A 24,039-nucleotide genomic window follows, 5' to 3' on the forward strand; every position below is an offset into this window, starting at 1 on the left:
CATGTCCTCAGCTCTATACACAAAATCCCGGTGACAGGTTCCCTTTAAAGGGGTTTTCCAGATTATAGATATTGACTTATCCTTAGGGTAGGTCATCAAGTATCAGATCCGTGCAGCGGCTTCTGGAACTAGCACACAGAACGGCACCCCCCCCCCATCCCTTTATGTCCCTCCAAAATTTTGGGAAAAGCCATATTATAGTGTAATCCGGTTGGATGTCATCAGTAAGCAGGTTAAAGTGACCTCCTGCTTGTTTACTGCATGTACATTGTAGCATATTCAAGTCTACCATGTCTTCATAGCAGGTGACACCCTCTTTGTTTTAGGGACCCTCACAACAGTCATTGGACAATAGAAATTATGTTCATTACTAATATACTTTGCATTTCAATATCTCAAGCTGTCAAGATCTCTGCTTGCTGTCAGTAACTCACAGACAATTGCCTAGACTGAAAACAGTTGTAGCAAAAGCTTATCTGTGTAAAGTATTAGGTCTGTACAGTACTTCAACTTTTGGCCGTAAATGTGAATGTTTCCATTCGCTGACAGCATGCAGAAAATGGGGCAGAATAATAACACCGTATATTAAAAAGATGCAGAAGTTTTTTTCCTTGATTGATTTAAAGGGCTTATAGATACAAATGTATCCCCTCTAAAGGATTTGAGATAAGTATCTGATCGGTGGGGACTGGTAGGACCCCAACAAATCACGAGAACAGGGGTTTTGATACCCCGAATGAAGGGAGCGGCATGTGCATGCTGCTGCTCCATTCTCTATGGGACCGCTCAGATAGCTCCACCAGTCCCATAGAACAACAGCCTGCGTTCTTGACCGCTGCTTCATACATCTGAGGCACTTGGGACCCCTTTCTCCCCAATCCAAGTTGATAAGGTCTGGTCACTTACAGTAAATGTAGTTTTCTAGATAGATTTGGAAATATTTTTCCTGCTGTACACTGACATAGTCGTCGGCAGGGACTCCTGACCTTGAGACACTTTCTTTAGAAAGCAGCGGTGATGTCCGGCTCTCATCTATGGAGACGTGCTCGCTTCTTTTTGACAAGCAAAGACAAACACAGTAAATGACCCCGAGGACCACAGAATGTGTCGTGGGAGCCGCTGACAGAAGCATTCCCCATTTATTGGAGCCATAAACTGCGTCCCAGCTGTCTGGGGCTTTATGAGCATCCTTCTAATGTTTGGGGGCCACATTCCGGGTTTTCTAAATACATTGTACTATTGTATAGGGAGCGGTATGAGAGGGCGTGCCAAAATATGTCTTTTAGGGGAACCGTTAGGCGCTCCTTTAAAGGGAATATATTGTCAGAAAATGCCGTTATTGAAAAAAAGGTTTTCATGATATGTAATCTTTGATGGTTTATTAACTTCTCTACGTGGTGATTCATACAAAAATTTTTTTTTTAATATTGCGTTCCACTAGAGTAGACACAGTGGTCTGACATGTCATGTTTTCTGTGGTTTACTTGTTTGCTTTGCTGTATAGACTGGGATAGAATGAGCAGAGTTATCTCATCATTATAGAAACTGAGATAGATGGGTCTAGTTAAAACAGGATAATAAAGCTGGCCATACAGCACATATCTGTCAGCCAACTACGTGTTCATCAAGCCACTCTCTCCCGATATCCCCCATACACCTCCACACTTGATATGTCATTGGGGAGAAAGCTGCTGCCAAAGTCCTGGCAGCGGCTCATCTCCTTGAGAATAAAGTGATCCGGCTTGTTGAAATCCAGCCGCCCAGTCTTTACCTTCCCTGATAAGCTGTCGTTGGGAGCTTTAGGCTTGGGCTACACGATGACGTGTGGCGCAACATTGATGTCGCACAACATTTTTTTTAATGATAGTCTATGGTGTCGCACTCCAAAAAAAATCCAAGATGGATTTTTATGCGACTGTCGCCGTGCAACACCATAGACTATTATTATACAAAAAGTTGCACGACATCAATGTCGCTTGACACATGTTGCTGATCCCGCTGAAATTGGTTGATTTTACATTTATCTTATGTGTGTGGACTGTTTGACGCTGTATACACAGAAACTCCTCTGTATGCAGCTCCCCTGACACTCCTTGATCTCAGAGGTAGAGGGGGCACCTTCCTGGAGGCCCTAATCTGTGTCAGTTATTACTCGGTCAACTGACAATATTGATAAATTAATAAAACAAACATTTTAAACATGAGACTTTCACTATAAACCTGAAGTTTGCCACACAAAAGATAAAAAAAATCGATCTAACCCGCCGATGATGTCAAGTGTATGGGGATCTCCCAGTCGTGCCTGACCCATTGATCCCATGTAAGATAAGCAGCCATCAGATGGCTCTGGCAGCAGCTTGTTCCCCTCTCCCCATTTTCATAAACACGTACGCTATGCTTGGACAGGAGAAATAGATCTGGAGTGTATGGCGGGTCTCCGTTGAGATTAACTAGTGATCATGGTGGAGGTCAGGCATTTTGTGGGCTCCGTATCAATAGTTCCACTGTGAGGGTCCATTCACACATCCGTGTGTGTTTTGCGGATCCGTGGATCCGCAAAACACTGACAGCGGCAATGTGCGTTCCGCAATTGCGGACAAGAATAGGACATGTTCTATTTTCTTCGGGAACGGAATTGCGGACCAGGAAGTGCGCGTCCGCAATTCCGTATCCGGGCAGCAAAATGCGGAACGAAATTGCGGTTGTGTGAATGGACCCTGAAGAACACTACAGGCTGCCTCTCCCCAGCCTGAAACGGCTAATAGCAGGGAACCATAGTGTGTATACACATGCGCAGCAAAGGAAGAGAAGACAGATTTCCTATCCTGGACTCCAGGCTGAGATCTCATCCTGCACTAAGCTAGTGCAGTACCGCAGTACCGCAGTGCGGGGGGGATCTGCTAAAGTAATGTACTGCAAACTCTGTGTGTTACAGCTTGAGACGGGAATGGCCAGCGTTAACTATCCTGTCCCATCCCTCACTGGCATTTAGGCTGTGGGCTGGCCCCTCCCCTTAGTTCCAGGAGATTCTAGTTGTGCTAGGGGTAGGAAGAGTGAGGACAGGCCTGGAGAAGGCAGGGAGCAGATATCATGTGCTTCTCTTCTCAGGCATTCAGTTTCAAGGCTACAGTAGACTAACAGATCTCCATGTGTCCTCCAGTACTATCATAAAGAGTGGATTTTGCATGGAGACAGAGAGAGAGAGAGTCAGCAAGGTAACCAGTGTAAGTTAAGACTCCCTATGCACCCCAGATTAGTGGACACAGAGGCTACAACATTTTGGTCAACAAGGTGATCAGCATACAGCATTTCAGACCCAGCTGTAGTGGAAGGGTAACGAGTTCAGACACCCTGTACACCTCAGTTACGATTTTGACCAGTCGTATTATTGGAGCCGCACCTCTCCGTGCGAATTGCAGACATGTTAACAGATTACAATTGTTTGCCAGAGATCCAAGTGTTAGAGACTGTAGCAAGAGGAAGTAATCAGAGGGCCATTACTGCCAACTACATGCTTAGCTCATGCTTAGACCTCTGGGGAGAATTTGCACGGTGTACAGATAATTGCTGGATGTACTACAACTCCTATTTTGTGCACAGTAAAAAGAGACTTTTGTTAAATTCAATCTGGCTAATTTACTGACTTCTAACACCATAGGCCATTGCACCATTTCAGGCACCCCAAACTACCATCAGGTAGGAGCCGTAGCTACAGGGAGTGCCCTGAGGGAATATAGGGGGCCTTCACTGCATTGGCCTGAGGGAGTACACCGCCGTGACACATCATCATCAGGGCCACTACCTCTCCCATCCTCTGCTCTGGCTCCTCAGGGGCTCACTGCACTAGGACAGGGTGTCAGCCTCTGAATGCAAATAAGGATGTTTCTAATCACAGAAAGAAAGCAGGATTCTTGAAAATGGAGAGAAATTAAAGCATGAGATATGCTCAGTTTATTAGAGGAACTGTCACTCCCCCCTTCTTATACTGTTGTGCCATTCCTCTAACATTCCTGCTAGAAGTTGTAAATGAATTGCTAGCAGTTTGCAATAAAGGTTCAGCTGAGGGACGCATCCCTGAACAGTCTGACCCCCCCCAACTGGTGACATCCATCTGGACCTTGACTGCAGACTACTGGCAATTCATTAGTAAACTTCTAGAATGTATAATTGAGTAATAGAACAGCATAGTTATATGAAAGATGCTCCAGAAGCATTACATGGAGAATGCAAGTAGTTATTAAAGCGGACAAATCGAGACATTATAAATGCGCTCTTACCGTATTTGACGAAGGCCTCTTAATAAATTAGGTGCATTTTCTGCCCTCCACCTGAAAGTCAAACCTCCGCCGTGTGTAAGCGGACACAGATCTGAGCTTTATACTAGTTTCTGGTGTAAGTTACAGTGAGGAACAGAATGCGATTTTGCAAGTTCTCCCACTTAGAAATCGTGGAGGGTCTGAAATTCACATTGTAGGTGCATTCCCATCTGAGAAACAGAATAAAAAAAAAAAATTCTGCAAATCACATTGTATGATTTTTAAAGAATGTATTTGTCTTGCACTGCTGAACAGAAGTATTTGAACACCTGAGAAAATCAGTGTTAATATTTGGTCCAGAAGCCTTTGTTTGCAATCACAGAGGTCAAACGTTTCCTGTAGTTCTTGACCAGGTTTGCACACACAGGGATTGTGGCCCACTCCTCCACACAGATCTTCTCTAGATCTGTCAGGTTTCGGGGCTGTCGATGAGCAACACAGAGTTTCAGCTCCCTCCAAAGATGTTCTATTGGATTTAGGTCTGGAGACTGGCTAGGCCACTCCAGAACCTTGATATGCTTCTTACGGAGCCACTCCTTGGTTATCCTGGCTGTGTGCTTCGGGTCGTTGTCATGTTGGAAGACCCAGCCACGACCCATCTTCAATGCTCTGACTGAGGGAAGGAGGTTGTTGCTTAAAATCTCACAATAAATGGTCCCATTCATCCTCTCCTTAATACAGTGCAGTCGTCCTGTCCCCTTCGCAGAAAAGCACCCCCAAAGCATGATGTTACCACCCCCATGCTTCACAGTAGGGATAGTGTTCTTGGGATGCAACTCATGCTTCTTTTTCCTCCAAACACGACGAGTGAAGTTTAGACCAAAAAGTTCTACTTTGGTCTCATCTGACCACATGACTTTCTCCCATGCCTCCTCTGGATCATTGGCAAACTTCAGACGAGCCTGGACATGTGATGACTTGAGCAGGGGAACCTTCTGTGCAATGGATGATTTGAAACCATGACGGCGTAGTGTTCTACCGACAGTGACCTTTGAAACTGTGGTCCCAGCTCTCTTCATGTCATTGACCAGCTCCTCCCTTGTAGTTCTGGGCTGATTCCTCATCTTTCTTATCATCAGTGATACCCCACGAGGTGAGATCTTGCATGGAGCCCCAGTCCGAGGGAGACTGACGGTCATCTTTAGCCACTTCCATTTTCTAAAAATTTCTCCAACAGTTGATCTATTTTCACCAAGCTGCTTGGCTATTGCCCCGTAGCCCTTTCCAGCCTTGTGGAGGTCCACAATTTTGTCTCTGGTGTCTTTTGACAGCTCTTTGGTCTTGCCCATGGTAGTAGTTGGCGTCTGACTGACTGTAGGGTGGACAGGTATCTTTAAAGAGCTCAGACAGGTGCTACTAAGTTAGATTAATGAGTGGAGTAGAAGTGGACTGTTTAAAGGCACAGTAACAGGTCTTTGGGAGCCAGAATTCTTGCTGTTTCTCAGGTGTTCAAATGCTTCTGTTCAGCAGTGCAAGACAGATAAATTCTTAAAAAATCATACAATGTGATTTTCAGATTTTTTTTTATTTTATTCTGTCTGAGTGGGAATGCACCTACAATGTGAACTTCAGACCCCTCCATGATTTCTAAGTGGGAGAACTTGCAAAATCGTAGGGTGTTCAAATACTTCTGTTCCTCACTGTATAATAAATTTGCTAGGCCATGAGAGGCCACACCCCTTTCATTAAGCCCTCCCCTTTTCTTTTTTTTGAAGTGCCACAAATTATGTAAAATCCCAAAAAGATGCAAATATTTGCACAAATGGTGCTTACGCAGAAAATGACGACTTTTCAGCCCCATTTTCAACCCTGTTGGTATATTAGAAAGTTGCAGAACTTTCTGTTACACAATATGTACAGAAGGTCGGACAACCCCTTCAGTTGGGGTCACGATGCCATCGCTCACCCATCTCCCTGTCCTTGTTATGTTCAGCGTATTGCAGGCGTGCTGACCTCAGCAGGCGGGCGTCTCTCCAGCGCCAACATCCACCGCTGGATCGGATTCAGACGCGTTTCACAACAGTAAATAAATAGTTTTCGAGCAACTCAACCTTTATGTTGGGATTTGCAGGGATAGATTTCTACTGAATGAGAGGCAGGAGGACAGAATTACCACATGCCCGTCTATTGATCTCCCATCTGGTTCTCATATTATTGATCCCTGCTTATTTGACTTGTAATGTTGGACAGGAGACTTGGCCGTGTTCAGTTTTTGTGCTTGTTGCTAGCTGACGAAATCTGTTCTCTATTATTCTTAATGTTAGAAATGGCTGGTTATCAAATTATCAGCCCCTGCAGTTGCAGCGATCAGCACTACAGAACCCTGCTTACATGTTTCAGCCTCCGAATCGTCCTCTGATCTGTTTTTTTGTTTTAGCTATTTTTCAGAAAGGTGTGATAACAATTTATAGGCTCCTTTGCAACACCAATGGTGGTTGTCACTTGAATTTCATAGGCAGAGTAGTGAGTGCAGCTCTGGAGTATAATACAGGCTGTAACTCTGGATCAGTACAGGATAAGTAATGTATGTACACAGTGACTCCACCAGCAGAATAGTGAGTGCAGCTCTGGGGTATAATACAGGATGTAACTCAGGACCAGTACAGTATGAGTAATGTATGTACACAGTGACTCCACCAGCAGAATAGTGAGTGCAGCTCTGGAGTATAATACAAGATGTAACCCAGGACCAGTACAGTATAAGTAATGTATGTACACAGTGACTCCACTCTTATATGGATTGTATCTATGTATAATGTATAAATTGTCTCCTAGTTTCCCTTTGCTGATGATCCTGCTTTGTCTTTGCAGATACTAAAAAACATCACTTGGTATTCGGAACGTGTGCTGACAGAAATCTCTCTGGGCAGTCTTCTCATTCTGGTGGTTATCAGAACCATTCAGTATAATATGACTCGCACACGGGTGAGTATGCGGTGGGTCAGCAGGGTACAGCACAGTCTTTTAAAGCCCATCTGTCAGCAGTTCTGTACCTATGACACGGGCTGATCTGTTACTTGTGCACTTGGCAGCTAAAGGCATCTGTGTTGGTCCCATTTTCACATGTACCCGCATTACTGAGAAAAATGATGTTTTAGTATATGCAAATCGGCCTCTAGGAGCAACGGGGGCGTTGCCGTTACACCTGGAGGCTCATCGTCACACCTGGCTCTGTCTGCAACTGCCACATTCTCGCCACTTGATGGATAGAGCCAGGCAGTGAAAACATCATCTGTGCAGATAGAGCAGAGCCTCTAGGTGTAACGGTAACGCCCCCGTTGCTCCTAGAGGTTCATTTGCATATATCAAAACATCATTTTTCTCAGCAACGCGGGCACATATGAACATGGGACCAACACAGATGCCTTCAGCTGCCAAGTGCACATGTAACAGGTCAGCCAGTGTCATAGGTACAGAACTGCTGACAGATGCCCTTTAATGGTCAGCTCCAGTGAACATCTTTGTATCTCTTGTCTGTAGTCATCCTTGTACGTATTGATTCAGTGAATAATTCAGAGCTGAAATCATTGTGCAGCTTGGCTAAAACTCTGCCTAGCCTTCCGGAGTGTGTAATTTTTGTCAGCTCGCTCTTTTCATAGGGGTATTCTTGTGACCAGAAATAATCTCCTGTATACTACATAGGGAACACTATTAGATTAGTGAGGATTCAGTCACTGGGACCCACTCAGTCACAAGAACAGGGTCTTGTCGTCGTCGTCGTCCCCCTTCCAATGCGCACCAATTGATGTGGATTGACCACACAGATTTCACTGTGAAAACCTGCGCATTTCAGTGCGGATTGTCCGCACATAAATCCTGAACGTGTGCGTTTACCCTCTAAGGTTTGGGAGTACTGTGCTGTACCAATTTGGCCAGTGCCATCGTCTTTGAATGGAGCTGCAGCGCCCATTCTCCACTAACACTCTATCCAATTGGAGAAAACAGAACCCCCATTCTCGTGATCCTAATAGTCAGATCCTACCGATCTAACCGGAATGTGAACCAACATGGCAATGCTTTTAAACGCTGCATCCTGAAAGTTGTCGGATAGATTTTGGGTGCAGGTGTGGGGTGTGTATATAGGATAAGGTGGCACACAGAACCTGCCCATAGCACCCAGATTGCATGTTGCAGGATTGGTTGCTGTGGGCATTTCTCCTTGGGCTCTGTGTTTTTTCCCAGATGCACACTGGTCGCGCTCAGACTTCATTCCCATTGACTATAGCCATGATCCATTCACATGGATCATGATTTTGTGCCGATGACGTGGGGTTTCCACGCGTCGCTGTGCTGTGTATCCCGCAGCGACTGATGTGGGGTGCACGTTTGGAGAAGCTCATGTTTCTGAATCCAAGAGCAAGCAATGGCAGCCAGCGAATGTTTGGAATCTGCATTTATAGTGACATCAACACTCCTCACATATTTAATTAAAATAACCCCCTCCTCGGTGCCCGGGTCCAAGCTTCAGATTGAATTCCGCAAATGAAATCGAGTTGGAATGGCTCAGATTACGGCGTGACCACATTACCTAATCTCCAGCGAGGCCTTGCCCAGTGCATTCATCTGAAGGGTCATACATGGGTCCGTTCTTCTTGGTAAATATGTGGCACAAGTCACTGTATATAGTCTGCAAGATCCGAGATTAATAAAGGGCCATGGCGGAGTTAGTTATTCTTTGTGTAATTGTATCCTTATTGATTTTAAGAACTCTGCTTGCTGCCATTCGAAGGAGAAAAATCCATTTGTGGTCATGTGATGGACTCGCACGCACTTGACTGGTAGGAAGCCACAGTGCTTCTACTGTAAGGCCGCATTCAGACATGTGGAGCAGATTTTACACTGAGAAATCACGATAAATTATCTATGAAGTTAGGGAAAATAAAAACCTGCAGCAGATTTTCATCTTGCAGATTTACTGCCGGATTCCTGGTTTTGCAGTGCAGAGGACAAGGGTCCGGCTACACCAAGGGGTTATGACTACATGGCGACATTTTATATGCTGTATTTCAATGGTTATGCGACTGCAACAGAATATTGGACTTGGATGGATTTTTTGCAACTGTCGCGTCGCAGTCGTAGTATGTGTCCCATAGTGACACCATTGAAATTCATTACATGAAATGCAGCGCAACTCGTGTAGCCAGACCCTAAACCTGCTCAAAATCTGCAGGAGCTCCGTACAGTATTAGAATGTATTGGCTCCGATGAGCTGAAGTTATTGTTTCGCGCAATAACTTCATAAATTAATTTGTACTGCAAAAAACATTTCCCGAACTCGGGTTCGGTTTCCAAGGTACCTATTGCTATTTCAAACTGATCCGTTGTATTATCAGCAACAGAAGCGTTTTTGCTGATCCCTGCCGGATCAGGCAAAAACCCAAGTGTGGAAGTAGCCGAAAAGCTAGTTGTGTCTGCTGTAGTTCAGAATTGCTTGATCAGAAGCAGGAGACAATGCCAAAGGAAATCTTCAGGATGAAGACAGGCACGGCCGGTGGGAAAGGTGCACGAGCCTAGGGTAGTGTAAGGGCACCTTGCAGACGAGTGTGTCCGGATTAGGTCCGGATGCGTTGCGGATGCGTTCAGTGAAAACTGCGTCATTTCGCAAGTAAGTTCATTCAGTTTTGTTTGCGATCACGTTCAGTTTTTATCGCGTGGGTGCAATGCGTTTTGATGCGTTTTTTCACGCGCGTGATAAAAAACTGAAGGTTTACAAACAACATCTCTTAGCAACCATCAGTGAAAAACGCATTACATCCGCACATTCACTTCTATGGTGCCAGGGCTGCGTGAAAATCTCAGAATATAGAACATGCTGCGTTTTTCACTTAACTGCGTGAAAACCAACGCACATGTACACAGCCCCATTGACATGAATGGGTCCGGATTTTGTGCGGGCGCAATGCGTTCGCATTGCACCCACGTGGAATACTCGCTCGTGTGAAAGGGGCCTAAGAGGTGGGGAGTTGTGCAGCAGAGTGACCTCCCTGCTTCTGCTGACGTGTAGATATACTGAGAACGTTAAAAATCTGAATGATTAATGAAATGATTTCCTTCTTGCAGGACAAGTATCTTCATACTAATTGTTTGGCAGCTCTGGCCAACATGTCCGCCCAGTTCCGCTCCCTTCATCAGTATGCTGCGCAGAGGATCATCAGGTATTGTCCACCAGCGCACTAGAAATGTCTGAGCACCACATCTGTACTGTATCATAGAGATGGTAGAGTATGTACCTACCTTTTCAAGTGAGAGTCGCCGGCGCAGCTTCTCTAACCCCATCGATTAGATTTTATCACACGCAGAAGCTGCTTGTGCCAGAGACGCTTTAACCTGCAGGATCCGGCAAGTGAATGATGTTTATAGCCGGCCATATATGCTAGAGCAGCTCTTGTGCTGGTCTATATAGAGTAGTAGACTATCAGGTGGGGGTCGTCAGCCTGAGACATCCAGGTGATCTAATATGTTGTAAGGAGAAGTAGTCTTTAGAACTCAACCAGTTTCACTGATCTGTCTAAATTTTCTTCATGGTGATCTCACGGGTGCTGTCAGTGCATCCTCAAGACCAGGGGCAGGCAGAAGCCTGGGCTGTAATACACTGCCCTGCCGGGAGTTAACCCCTTCACTGCTGAAATCCCCTTCAGAGTTGGGCTGTAATACCCTGCCCTGCTCTTGCCACACCTGCCGGGAGTTAACTCCTTCACTGCTGCAATCCGTTTCAGAGCTGAGCTGTAATACACTGCCCTGCTCTTGCCGCACCTGCCAGGTGCTGCAATCCTCTTCAATGTACGTTACCACCTATACTGTAAATTTATTCACTCCATTAAGGTCAACGTTGAACAGGATAAAAAAAAATGGAGGAATTTAGTTGTTTTTTTGAAATGCTAATCTATGCCTAACAGCATGTCCCTAAGAAAAAAAAATAGGTACAAACTACAAATTTGTGCTGGGCCTTGTTCACATCTGTACTAGTTATTTCCGTTAGAGGTGCAGAAGAGTGAAAATAATGGAATCAGTTGGGCCGAACAGACCCCGTTGACTGTAATGGGGTCCATTGAGATTCGAGTGTCCGTTTTTTTTTTGGGGGGGGGGGGGGGGGGGGGGGTTTAGCAGAAAAAAAGGTTGTGCATGCAGGACTTTTTTGCTCTCTTTTTGGAGGAATCTGGAGTAGAGGCCCCCGAACAGAGCCACCAACACAGATGTGAACATGCCCTTACCCGTGATATGTTTGGGAGGCCCGTGTGTAATAACTGGAGGCTCTCTGAAGAATTCCTCGGACTAGGCAAAGTCCTAAATCTTCAGCCCCCGAGTTTTACAGTGTTTACTCAGCCTCGCAGTGAAGCTACAATAGGAAAGTGTGCATAAAAGGGATTTATAGTGTTTAGGCGAAACGCAGCCTCTGTTTGTACAGCAGAATAAAGATTTGTGATCTCCATAATAAAAATGGAAAAACCCCTAAAACAGTGGAGTGGTTCACAGCGATGGCTGCGCCTAGACGAGTCTGTGACCCAAGGGACAATCATTACTGTAATCAATGTTAAAATCAGGAGAAATTTCACATGCACCAATTTCCATAAATTAAATAAGAGCGCCCCTCCGCTCCACAGGTTGTCTTCTGTATTGCAGCTTAGTGGACAAAAGGGGAGCTCTCTTCTGACGTGTGTTTTAGTATTCCCCATGAATTAATTTTGGAGCATGTTTTCCTGGGAGTCTTCATTGTACTGTCCCTCTTTTATTCCTCCTGGAAATATGACTGCATAGATAATTGGGGTGTTATTATTCACCTTATTAATAGGGTGTGTCCCTATAAAAAAAGACATTTGGGAGGAGCGATGTGATCTGTTATCAGCTTTATTGGAAGACTAGCTGATAGGGCTGTCCTTACCATGTCATATAGTATGCAGCCCCTCAAACCCTAGTACTAGTTAGAATATAGTAAAAGATCTTATCAATTAATAGTTTAACTGCTTCATATCATGCTATAATATATGATGCCCATAAAGGGTTAAAGACCAGACCATTTATCTCCCTTCCAGACCAGATCATTTTTATTTTTTTAGTACAGGTCTTTGAAAGCCATAACTTTTTTTTTTCCATTCGATTATGTAAAATAATTTTTGCACCTTTTTCCGGTGATTTATGGGACTTATTTATGTGTCATTTTTATTTTAGCATTTTTTTTATTTTAATTTTTTTACACCCTGGAAAAGCTTTAATAGCAATTTTTTTTAATAGCACAGAGTGCCACTAAAATCCTTTTTTAAGTAATGTCCCTTTTCCCTAACAGCCGTTTTGATATTAGGGGGATATATAGTTTACGGTCCCCGAGAGCAGGGCTAGAAGTGGGTGTGGTGGCATTATTTTTGTATTTATCTTTTATTTTGTCTTTTATTATTTTTATTTTATTTTACACTGTGTTCCCCATGAGGTCATACCAGACCATTTCTTTTTTGCTGATTTCTCCTGTAACTGGGGCTGACATAGTACAAGGGGAATACAGCCCCCGAGAGGTTGTACCGGCTGTGCAACCTCATTGCAGAGCTTATCCGGGTCTGCTAAGACCCAGCAGCTCGGGTAGTCGCCCAGCTCCCAGCAGTCACTTCCTGCTCTATGTATACAGCGATCATTGAGCTGTGTGTATACAGTGATGGGGAAGGCATAGATGGTAAAAAATACACCCCTGTCTTCTCTCTAAGAAGTCAACAGGCTTCCCCGCTCCTGCAGCTGCTAACATTTATAGTCTATGGACAGTCCAAAAGCAGTTAAAAAGGACTGGTCATCTGGCCTGACATGTTTATTTGTATTCCCCTTGACATAATAATTCTGGAGTGTATTTTCCTATAACCCTGTGTTGTGCTGTTGCTCTATTAATCCTCCTGGAAATGAACACATAAATTGACAGCTGAATATTACCAGATGAGCGTGTACCCCACACAGACTGACATCGTCCCATCAGTGGAGCCAGTTTCAGACTGCAGAGAAGCCCCTTTGACATGAAATAACAATTCTGCATAATGTTTTTAATAGAACCTGGTCTTGTGCTGTTCCTCTGTTATTCCACCCGGTTGTTATACCCAAGGGGGGGGAGAACATAGGAACAGCACAACCCAGCGTTCTAATAAAAAATGCAGCAGAATTGTTATTTCATGGGGAATGTAAATGTAAAGAACTTTTTGACATCTGTGCCCATGTCTGATCCTTGTCAGAAGTCTAGGTAACTGGCTCCATTATAAACGCTTTTTGTATGATCCCATTGCCAAGTCGGCGCGGCCCGATGCAGTAATTCATGTAGTGTCGCAGTAATGCCACTGGCGCCGTCATAGGATCCTCTTCTGGGGACATGGAACAAAGCCGACTACTGAACCCATCATCCCCGCCCATTCCTGTGGACAGTTGTCACTTCTTCTGGACCTGCTTCATTGAGCGTTACTTCTGTAGCGCTAATTGGTTTACCAACAAAATCCAGTGTCGAAAAGGAGAATTTTCCAAACTTTTTTTTTTTCCAGTGTTTAAATTGGCACGGCTGAAGTTCTCCTTTCTTGGGAACCGAACGCCCACCGAGACAGACCACGTGTGCTCCGTCTTGGCATGTGGGAACCAAAGTTTTCCATCCCTCTGTTTAAGGTCATATGCCCCACAGTTTAAAACATCAAACAGTGTCATTTTATCAAGTTCTGGAAATAGGCCTGTATTTATGAGCGTGTCTGCCGGGGTTTACTGCTGGAGGAGCGCAGCTGGAAGGGATGGCATTTACACAACGGAAAAAGGATTCAGCCTGTATCTGCGGAGAGCGCGAGCCGGCCCGGCCTGATACAAACACCCTACGAGCCTGGCAGATTCTTTCCGTTGCACTTACTGCCCATATTTCACAGCAATGTAGATTGCGGAAGATCCGCGCTACCTGATGTAGTAACATAGTATAAGGCTGAAAAAAGACATTTGTCCATCCAGTTCGGCCTGTTATCCTGCAAGTTGATCCAGAGGAAGGCAAAAAAAACAAACTGTGAGGTAGAAGCCAGTTTTCTTCACTTTAGGGGAAAAAATTCCTTCCCGACGCCAATCAGGCAATCAGAATAAGGCCCCTTTCACACGGGTGAGAGTTCTGCGCGGGTGCAATGCGTGAGGTGAATGCATTGCACCCGCACTGAATCATGACCCATTCATTTCTATGTGCGTTGCGTGAAAATCGCAGCATGTTCTATATTCTACGTTTTTCACACAACGCATGCTCTATAGAAATGAATGGGTCTGCGTGAAAATCGCAACCATCCGCAAGTAAGCGCAGATGCGGTGCGATTTTCACTCATGGTTGCTAGGAGATGATAGGGATGAGCAACCCCATTAAAGTCTAATCACTGTATTATTATACATGGTTATAAGGGAAAATAATAGCATTTTTAATACAGAATGCTTACTAAAATGTGCCTTGAGGGGTTAAAAAATAAAATAAAAATTAACTCCCCTCATCCAATTGATCGCGCAGCCGGCACGTCTTCTTTCTTCTTCTTTCAGGACCTGCAAAAGGACCTTTGATGACGTAATCTTCTATCTTCATTCAGCAGGACCTGCGCTGAAGTCACAGCGCTCACCACGTGGCGAGCGTGATTACATCATCAAAGGTCCTTTTGCAGGTCCTGAAAGAAGAAGCAAGAAGACGTGCCGGCTGTGCGATCAATTGGATGAGGTGAGTTAATTTTTATTTTATTTTTTTAACCCCTCAAGCCACATTTTAGTAAGAATTCTGTATTAAGAATGCTATTATTTTCCCTTATAACCATGTTGGATGGGAGAGATCTCTGTACTGACCCCTGATATATTTATACATAGTAATTAGATCTCCCCTCAGTCGTCTTTTTTCTAAAGTGAATAACCCTAATGTTGATAATCTTTCAGGGTACTGTAGTCCACCCATTCCAGATATTACTTTAGTTGCCCTCCTCTGGACCCTCTCCAGCTCTGCTATGTCTGCCTTGTTCACAGGAGCCCAGAACTGTACACAGTCCTCCATGTGTGGTCTGACTAGTGATGTGTAAAGTGGTAGGACTATGTTCTCATCACCTGCAAGTCTTTTTAATTCTCTTATTCTTAATGACAAATAATCTTTAAAGGGAGTGTTTTATTAGAATATATCATACAGGGACATATCATTAGGACCCTTACCGGTCACCCAGTACAGAGGACCTCGCTGTCAAAGCCGCCCCCTTTATACTTTTTATCGGAGAACTTCCTGTGCCGAAAGTGGTGAAGGAGCATCACCGTAACTGTATCTGGGTTCTAGGTTTCTGGAAAAGCTGGATGAAAAACAGTATGGCCCAGGGCTTTTCTAGGCCCAGATTAGGAAACCTCCGCAGCCTATAAAGGGGTTGTGCCACCATGAAATCTTATTTTAATATACAATAATTCAGCATGTAAAACTAGTTACTTTTGTAATTTACTTTCGGTTATAAAAATGCAGTTGTGAGATATTCTCTTTATTTCTTTATGATGGAGCCCCCTGGTATTTAATCTGTGTGGTAATGTGCACATCCACCTACAGAGGTGGTCGCATATGCTCAGTTCTGTCCTTCAACTGCCACCAGCTGTATCTACAATTGGAAGATGTGACAGACACAGGGACAGAGCTGCAGCATAAAGGACATGCCCCCTGTGCTGCGAGAGAGAGCTGCGGCAGAAAGGACACAGCTCCTGAGCTGTGGTAGAGAGAGAGCTGCAGCAGAAAGGACACCGCTCCTGAGCTGTGGTAGAGAGAGTGCTGCAGCAGAATGGACACCGCTCCTGATCTGTGGTAGAGAGAGAACTGCAGCAGAAAGGACACCGCTCCTGATCTGTGGTAGAGAGAGTGCTGCAGCAGAATGGACACCGCTCCTGAGCTGTGGTAGAGAGAGAGCTGCAGCAGAATGGACACCGCTCCTGAGCTGTGGTAGAGAGAGAGCTGCAGCAGAATGGACACCGCTCCTGATCTGTATTAGAGAGAGTGCTGCAGCAGAATGGACACCGCTCCTGAGCTGTGGTAGAGAGAGTGCTGCAGCAGAATGGACACCGCTCCTGAGCTGTGGTAGAGAGAGAGCTGCAGCAGAATGGACACCGCTCCTGATCTGTATTAGAGAGAGTGCTGCAGCAGAATGGACACCGCTCCTGAGCTGTGGTAGAGAGAGAGCTGCAGCAGAATGGACACAGCTCCTGATCTGTGGTAGAGAGAGAGAGCTGCAGCAGAATGGACACAGCTCCTGATCTGTGGTAGAGAGAGAGCTGCAGCAGAATGGACACCGCTCCTGAGCTGTGGTAGAGAGAGAGCTGCAGCAGAATGGACACAGCTCCTGATCTGTGGTAGAGAGAGAGCTGCAGCAGAATGGACACCGCTCCTGATCTGTATTAGAGAGAGAGCTGCAGCAGAATGGACACGGCTCCTGATCTGTGGTAGAGAGAGAGCTGCAGCAGAATGGACACAGCTCCTGATCTGTGGTAGAGAGAGAGCTGCAGCAGAATGGACACCGCTCCTGATCTGTGGTAGAGAGAGTGCTGCAGCAGAATGGACACAGCTCCTGATCTGTGGTAGAGAGAGAGCTGCAGCAGAATGGACACCGCTCCTGATCTGTGGTAGAGAGAGTGCTGCAGCAGAATGGACACCGCTCCTGATCTGTGGTAGAGAGAGTGCTGCAGCAGAATGGACACCGCTCCTGATCTGTGGTAGAGAGAGAGCTGCAGCAGAATGGACACCGCTCCTGATCTGTGGTAGAGAGAGTGCTGCAGGAGAAAGGACTCAGCTGCTGAGCTGTGGTAGAGAGAGAGCTGCAGCAGAAAGGACACAGCTCCTGAGCTGTGGTAGAGAGAGAGCTGCAGCAGAATGGACACCGCTCCTGATCTGTGGTAGAGAGAGTGCTGCAGCAGAATGGACACAGCTCCTGATCTGTGGTAGAGAGAGAGCTGCAGCAGAATGGACACCGCTCCTGATCTGTGGTAGAGAGAGTGCTGCAGCAGAATGGACACCGCTCCTGATCTGTGGTAGAGAGAGTGCTGCAGCAGAATGGACACCGCTCCTGATCTGTGGTAGAGAGAGAGCTGCAGCAGAATGGACACCGCTCCTGATCTGTGGTAGAGAGAGTGCTGCAGGAGAAAGGACTCAGCTGCTGAGCTGTGGTAGAGAGAGAGCTGCAGCAGAAAGGACACAGCTCCTGAGCTGTGGTAGAGAGAGAGCTGCAGCAGAATGGACACCGCTCCTGAGCTGTGGTAGAGAGAGTGCTGCAGCAGAATGGACACCGCTCCTGATCTGTGGTAGAGAGAGTGCTGCAGCAGAATGGACACCGCTCCTGATCTGTGGTAGAGAGAGTGCTGCAGCAGAATGGACACCGCTCCTGAGCTGTGGTAGAGAGAGAGCTGCAGCAGAATGGACACCGCTCCTGATCTGTGGTAGAGAGAGTGCTGCAGGAGAAAGGACTCAGCTGCTGAGCTGTGGTAGAGAGCGAGCTGCAGCAGAAAGGACACAGCTCCTGAGCTGTGGTAGAGAGAGAGCTGCAGCAGAAAGGACACAGCTCCTGAGCTGTGGTAGAGAGAGAGCTGCAGCAGAATGGACACCGCTCCTGAGCTGTGGTAGAGAGAGTGCTGCAGCAGAATGGACACCGCTCCTGAGCTGTGGTAGAGAGCTGCAGCAGAAGGGATTCCCCCCTAGCTTTGATGGGGATCAAGCTGCAGCAGAAAGGACATGCCCCCTGAGCTGTGTTATGCTTCATGCACACAACTGTGTGCCTGCCTTGCCCGTGCTGTGGACTGCAAATCGCCATCTGCAATCCACGGGCACTGACCGCATGGCCGTCGTCTGCGGACCCATTCGTGGGGTGCGCGATTTGCATCCGACATTCTGCACCACAAAAAAGTAGTGGATGCAGAGACACGGACAGAAAACTTACGGAAGCACTCTGTAGTCCTTCCATGGGCTTCAGATCCGTGCCTCTGTTCCTCACCGTACCTCTTGGATTGTGGACCTATTCAAGCTGTTTGGGGGCCACAATACAGGCATGGCCGGGCAACTCCCGTCTTCATGAGGTCTTAGGGCAGTGGTGGCTAACCTCCGGCACTCCAGCTGTGGTGAAACTACAACTCCCAGCATGCTCCATCAATTTCTGTTGAGTTCCGAGAACAGCCAAGCAAGTATGCCTCTTGGGAGTTGTAGTTTTACCACAGCTAGAGTGACTGAGGTTAGCCATCACATCCTTAGGCCTCTTGCACACGAATGTATTTTTTTCCCGTTTCCGTTCCGTTTTTTTTTTTTGTGGACCGTATACGGAACCATTCATTTCAATGGGTCTGCAAAAAAAAAAAAAACGGAAGGTACTCCTTGTGCATTCCGTTTCCGTATGTCCATATTTCCGTTACGCAAAAAAATAGAACATGTCCTATTATTGTCATGTACTATGTGAGGTCTGATTTTCATTCATCAGTTATGGGATAACCCCTTTAATCAAGCAAGGACTGTATTACTACCAGGTTGTCTAGATGTGTCATGTAGAAGTCTGCAAAAGCTGAATCACTGGGAGATATACTAATGACCATACTGGTTATCGCCCAGGATCCAATATAAGGCTACTTTCACACTAGCGTTTTGCTGGATCCGGCAGGGTTCAGCAAAAACGCTTCCGTTACTGATAATACAACCGTCTGCATCAGTTATGAACGGATCCGGTTGTATTATCTTTAATATTGCCAAGACGGATCCGTCATGCACTCCATTTAAAGTCAATGGGGGACGGATCCGTTTTCTATTGTGTCAGAGAAAACGGATCCATCCCCATTGACTTGCATTGTGGGTCATGACAGATCCGTCTTGCTTCGCATCCCATGACGGAAAGAAAAACTGCAGCATGGGAACGCAACTAAACGGAACGAAATGAATTTGGAGCATTGCGTTCTGTTCAGTTCAGTTTTGTCACCATTGACAACTGAAGCAGGTTTTTTTTCGGTATTGAGCCCCTATGACGGATCTCAATATCAGAAAACTAAAACTCTAGTGTGAAAGTACAGAAAATGTAGTAGTGTTACCTACAGGCCTATGTAAAACCACAGATAACACTAGTGCTGATAATGTGGTAGTATTACCTACCGCCGGATCCATCATGCACTCCATTGAAAGTCAATGGGGGACAGATCCGTTTTCTATTGTGTCGGATTGTGTCCCCATTGACTTTCATTGTGGGTCATGATGGACCCGTCTTGCTCCGCATCTCAGGACGGAAAGCAAACCGCAGCACGCTGTATGAGAACGGAACTGAATGCATTTTGGAGCATTCGTTCTGTTCAGTTGCGTTTTGTCCCCAATGACAATGAATGGGGACAAAACGGAAGCGTTTTTTTCCCCCCTGTATTAAGACCCTATGACAGTTCTCAATACCTGAAAACATTAGCGCTGGTGTGAAAGTAGCCTATCTAGGGTAGAAATGTTTTTTTTTTAGCTGTGATTGTGGTTAATCTTGACGGACCAGAATGAAAAAAAGATGTGAATGCGGCCTAAAGCTCAATCATTGTGTAATGCAAAGTTCTGTAACTCTCTAATATTCTCCAAGATCTCTGCTTGCTGGCAGTGGTTTTCATGTTCCTTGTTTACTTCCGTATAGACAATTCTATGTGAAAAAATATATTAGTAGCATAAAATCTGTCTCTAATCCTTATAGTTTATTACAATGTATCAGTACAGGTAAACTGTAACCACGGGGGTACAAGCAGGGCCGGTTTAGACAAAGTGTGGCCCTGGGCAAAATTGAAAGTGGGGCCCCAAATCCTGAAATATTGGGCCAGAAGTCTGACAGCACTTTGTAGGCAGCTGCTGATTGTAGATATAATGCCACATTATTTCTCTTTAGCCTTTCCACTGTAAGCTGCTGATCCTGCAGCCTCTTTGGGTATGTTCACACAGAGTATTTTCTGTGCTTAAAAAAACCTAATGCAGAATCCGCATCAGATTATTTTTTTGGATGTGTTTTTTTCTGATGCATTTTATAAAACACTCTTTGATGCAGTTTTGGCGTGGATTTTCATTCCTTCCCATTTTCAATGGGAATTCTGGACATGGACACCGCGTTATGAATGGCCAGGGCACTGTTTTTCCATGGTGCAGTTTATAAAACCACGAGCTGAAAAAAGGGGTTGTTCTATCCGGGCCCCTGAAGTGAAGGGAGAGCACAGTGTGCATGCACGGTCATCCTCCATTATGCTATAAGTGTTCTGAAAATAGCTGATCACTGACTCTGCTATTTTTTGAAATTCCATAGCAGTGAATGGAGATAATGCTGTTCATGCACAGTGTTATGGGGGATCTGTGGATGACACACTGTTATGGGGGATCTGTAAATGACACCGTTATGGGGGATCTGTGAATGACACCGTTATGGGGGGGATCTGTGAATGACACTGTTGAGGGGGGGGGGGGATCTGTGGATGACACTGTTGGGGGGGGGGGGGGGTCTGTGGATGACACTGTTGGGGGGGATCTGTGGATGACACTGTAATGAGGCATCTGTGGATGACACTGTTAGGGGGGATCTGTGGATGACACTGTTGGGGGGGGGATGTGTGGATGACACTGTTGGGGGGGATCTGTGGATGACACTGTTGGGGGGGATCTGTGGATGACACTGTTGGGGGGGATCTGTGGATGACACTGTTAGGGGGGGGATCTGTGGATGACACTGTTGGGGGGGGGGGGATCTGTGGATGACACACTGTAAGGTTACTTTCACACTCGCGTTTGGTGCGGATCCGTCATGGATCTGCACAGACAGATCCGTTTTGATAATACAACCGTCTGCATCCGTTAAGAACGGATCCGTTTGCATTATATTTAACATAGCCAAGACGGATCCGTCTTAAACACCATTGAAATTCAATGGGGGACGGATCCGTTTTCTATTGTGCCAGATTGTGTCATAGAAAACGGATCCGTTCTGACACACAATGTAAGTCAATGGGGACGGATCCATTTTCTATGACGCAATCTGGCACAGCAGTGTTTTGGTGTCGGCCTCCAGAGCGGAATGGAGACTGATCGGAGGCAAACTGATGCATTCTGAGCGGATCCTTTTCCATTCAGAATGCATTAGGGCAAAACTGATCCGTTTTGGACCGCTTGTGAGAGCCCTGAACGGATCTCAGAAACGGAAAGCCAAAACGCTAGTGTGAAAGTAGCCTTATGGGGGATCTGTCATTGACACACTGTTATGGGGGACTACCTAACCAATGCCATCTTCATTAGTTTAACTAGAGGCCACTATGGCCCAGACAGCCATGTAGTAATTGAACGCAGCGTGGCCACATCACATGCCGTTTGGTTGTGCCCTGGAGTCACATGGAGCCCACGGGACACTAGGAGCTCACACAGAGGAACAGGGAACTTACATACGAAACATAGAGAGCACACACAGCGGGCACAGGGAAGCGCACACAGAGGGGGCACAGGGAAGCGCACACAGAGGGGGCACAGGGAAGCGCACACAGAGGGGGCACAGGGATCACACACCGGCTCTGAGTACAACCTTGGTTATCTCGAAGAGGATTGTCTAGGCCGGGTACAGTTGTGTCAGTATTATCTGTGCAGGGTTTTATCTTCTGGGTGTAGATCAGATTATTCCCGAACACTGACAGCAAGCAGAAATATCGATGGTAATCAATATTCACAAATAACAAGGTCTGTTGGGTGGTGTAGTGGGTAGAGGTAATGCGTGGCAGCACCGTGGATAGGATTTTATTTTTTTACCAGGGTCACCATCATGAGTTGCAAAAGATTCAGGTCTACATTAAAGAGTTTATCCCACAAACAGGAGGTCTGACCACTGGGCCCCTAGTGATCCTGAGAACATCGGAGGTCGTGCATATGTCGGTCCAGTGCTCCATTCATTTCTTTGAGACTGTCGGACCACTACCTATTTTCCATTCAAAGAGGGTGCTCAGGGACCCCTTTTCTCAGGATCACTGGGGGTCCGAATGGTCTACATTTATCTCCTGTCCTGGGTATAGGTGATAAATACTTTTCATGGGATACCCACCTTAACCTGGACCTCAGACCATTACCCAGAATTACTGAGATGTCTGACCTGAACCTTCAAGGGGTTGTCTCATCTCAGACAATGGGCGGCATATTGCTAGGATATGCCCCTATTGTCTTATAGGTGCGGGTCCTGTATCGGAAATGGAGCCCCGCAAAGTGGTGGCTGGAGGACTCCGGTCCGACCACTACCAAGCGCTCTCCCCATAGAAGTGAATGGGAGCGCACCGCGCATGACCGGCCACTGCCTTCATTCACTTCTATGGGCCTCACGGAAATAGCTGAGCCAGCGTTCGGCTATTTTCAGCGACCCCAAAGAAAATTAATGGAGGGTGGTTGCGCCCTCCAACACTTTCGGGGCTCTGTTCTCGATATAGGTGTGGTGATCCGCACCTATCAGACAAAGTATTCTAGCGATATGCCCCCATTGTCTGAGATGAGAAAACCCCTTCAAGTGAATTCAGACCCCAGACCAGTGAAAAAAATGAATGAACCCCTTCATTCACTTACTGATTCTCAGTCCCTGGTCCTCTTCACCTCTGAATCCAGTACACAGATAGCATCATGACCCAGTGTGGTGCCACCCAGGATTGCAGAGGGTTAAGTAAAAGGAGGGCAGCAGAGTTACTGTAATAACTGGCATCCATGTAGATTGTAAGCCCTCAGGGTCAGGGACATCTGTCCCTCTTTACTAGTAACTTGTCTTGTTCATGCTTATATATGCGCACCCCTTTCCATATGTACCGCGCCATGGGGCACCCGACAGAAGCAGCGACCCCGTGTTTTACTGCTGCTGCCCTGGAGTATTGGCTGAAAATGAACTGAATAATGGGGGAAAGCAGAATGTGGCTACACCGATTCTATACCAGGGATGCTCAACCTGCGGCCCTCCAGCTGTTGAAAAACTACAACTCCCACCATGCCCTGCTGTAGGCTGATAGCTGTAGGCTGTTCAGGCATGCTGGGAGTTGTAGTTTTGCAGCAGCTAGAGGGCGGTAGGTTAAGCATGCCTGTTCTATACTATATATTTAGTGCTCATTACAAGGCTTCTTTTGTTAGAAGGGTCCCTAGACAATTATCTGATCACAGGCGATCAGCTGCGATCTGTGGGGGAACCTGACAGTAGGTTTTCAGTTTACCTGCAGCGCCACCACAGGAGAAACTAAGAATTACACTGTGTGTAATGCAGGACAGGACCTTTAGAGTGAGAGATGCTCTATGTACCGTAGGCGCTGTCCACCATGGCCGAGGGATGAAGATCCTAAACAGAGGACCTCCCTTTATTAACTCACAGTTCACTAATGGGGTCCATGACGGTAGGTTTCTTAACTGGACTTTCATGGTGGCTCTTTGGTCATTCTTGTATGCTCTGCCTTTCATCTGTACAGTCCCTGCTGATTCCATTTTAAGTATTTAGTATCTCTAACTTTAGCCATGTCCAGAACTACAAGGCCCAGAATATGACCGCCAGATTTTTTATTTGTTGTGGGCCCCCTTTTATCTCAGTGCCTTGGAAATGAGGGAGCCTTAACCTTTGTCTTGAAGCGAGATGTGGAGTTCTAACCTGACTTGCAAGTTCCACCAAATTTATTATTTCCATTTTCGTGTACCCCTAAATGTATGCACCATGTGACTCTTGGGAAATCAGGAGCTCCTATACACATGGGTAGTTGGCTAATCCCACATAGATGTCAGGTCTGG

General features: G+C 46.1%; 1 protein-coding gene across 1 annotated transcript in view; it reads left to right on the top strand.

The window, feature by feature from the left end:
• The window catches only part of DYM (dymeclin), a 272,964-nt gene that overhangs the window by 110,032 nt on the left and 138,893 nt on the right, over nucleotides 1-24,039 (top strand). Inside the window, exons 12-13 of the mRNA XM_040421110.1 lie at nucleotides 7,128-7,241; nucleotides 10,377-10,471. Of these exons, the coding sequence (XP_040277044.1) occupies nucleotides 7,128-7,241; nucleotides 10,377-10,471 (209 nt within the window). The remainder of the gene's footprint in view (nucleotides 1-7,127; nucleotides 7,242-10,376; nucleotides 10,472-24,039) is intronic.

Source organism: Bufo bufo, chromosome 2, assembly GCF_905171765.1.
Source record: "Bufo bufo chromosome 2, aBufBuf1.1, whole genome shotgun sequence".
NCBI classification, from domain to species: domain Eukaryota; kingdom Metazoa; phylum Chordata; class Amphibia; order Anura; family Bufonidae; genus Bufo; species Bufo bufo.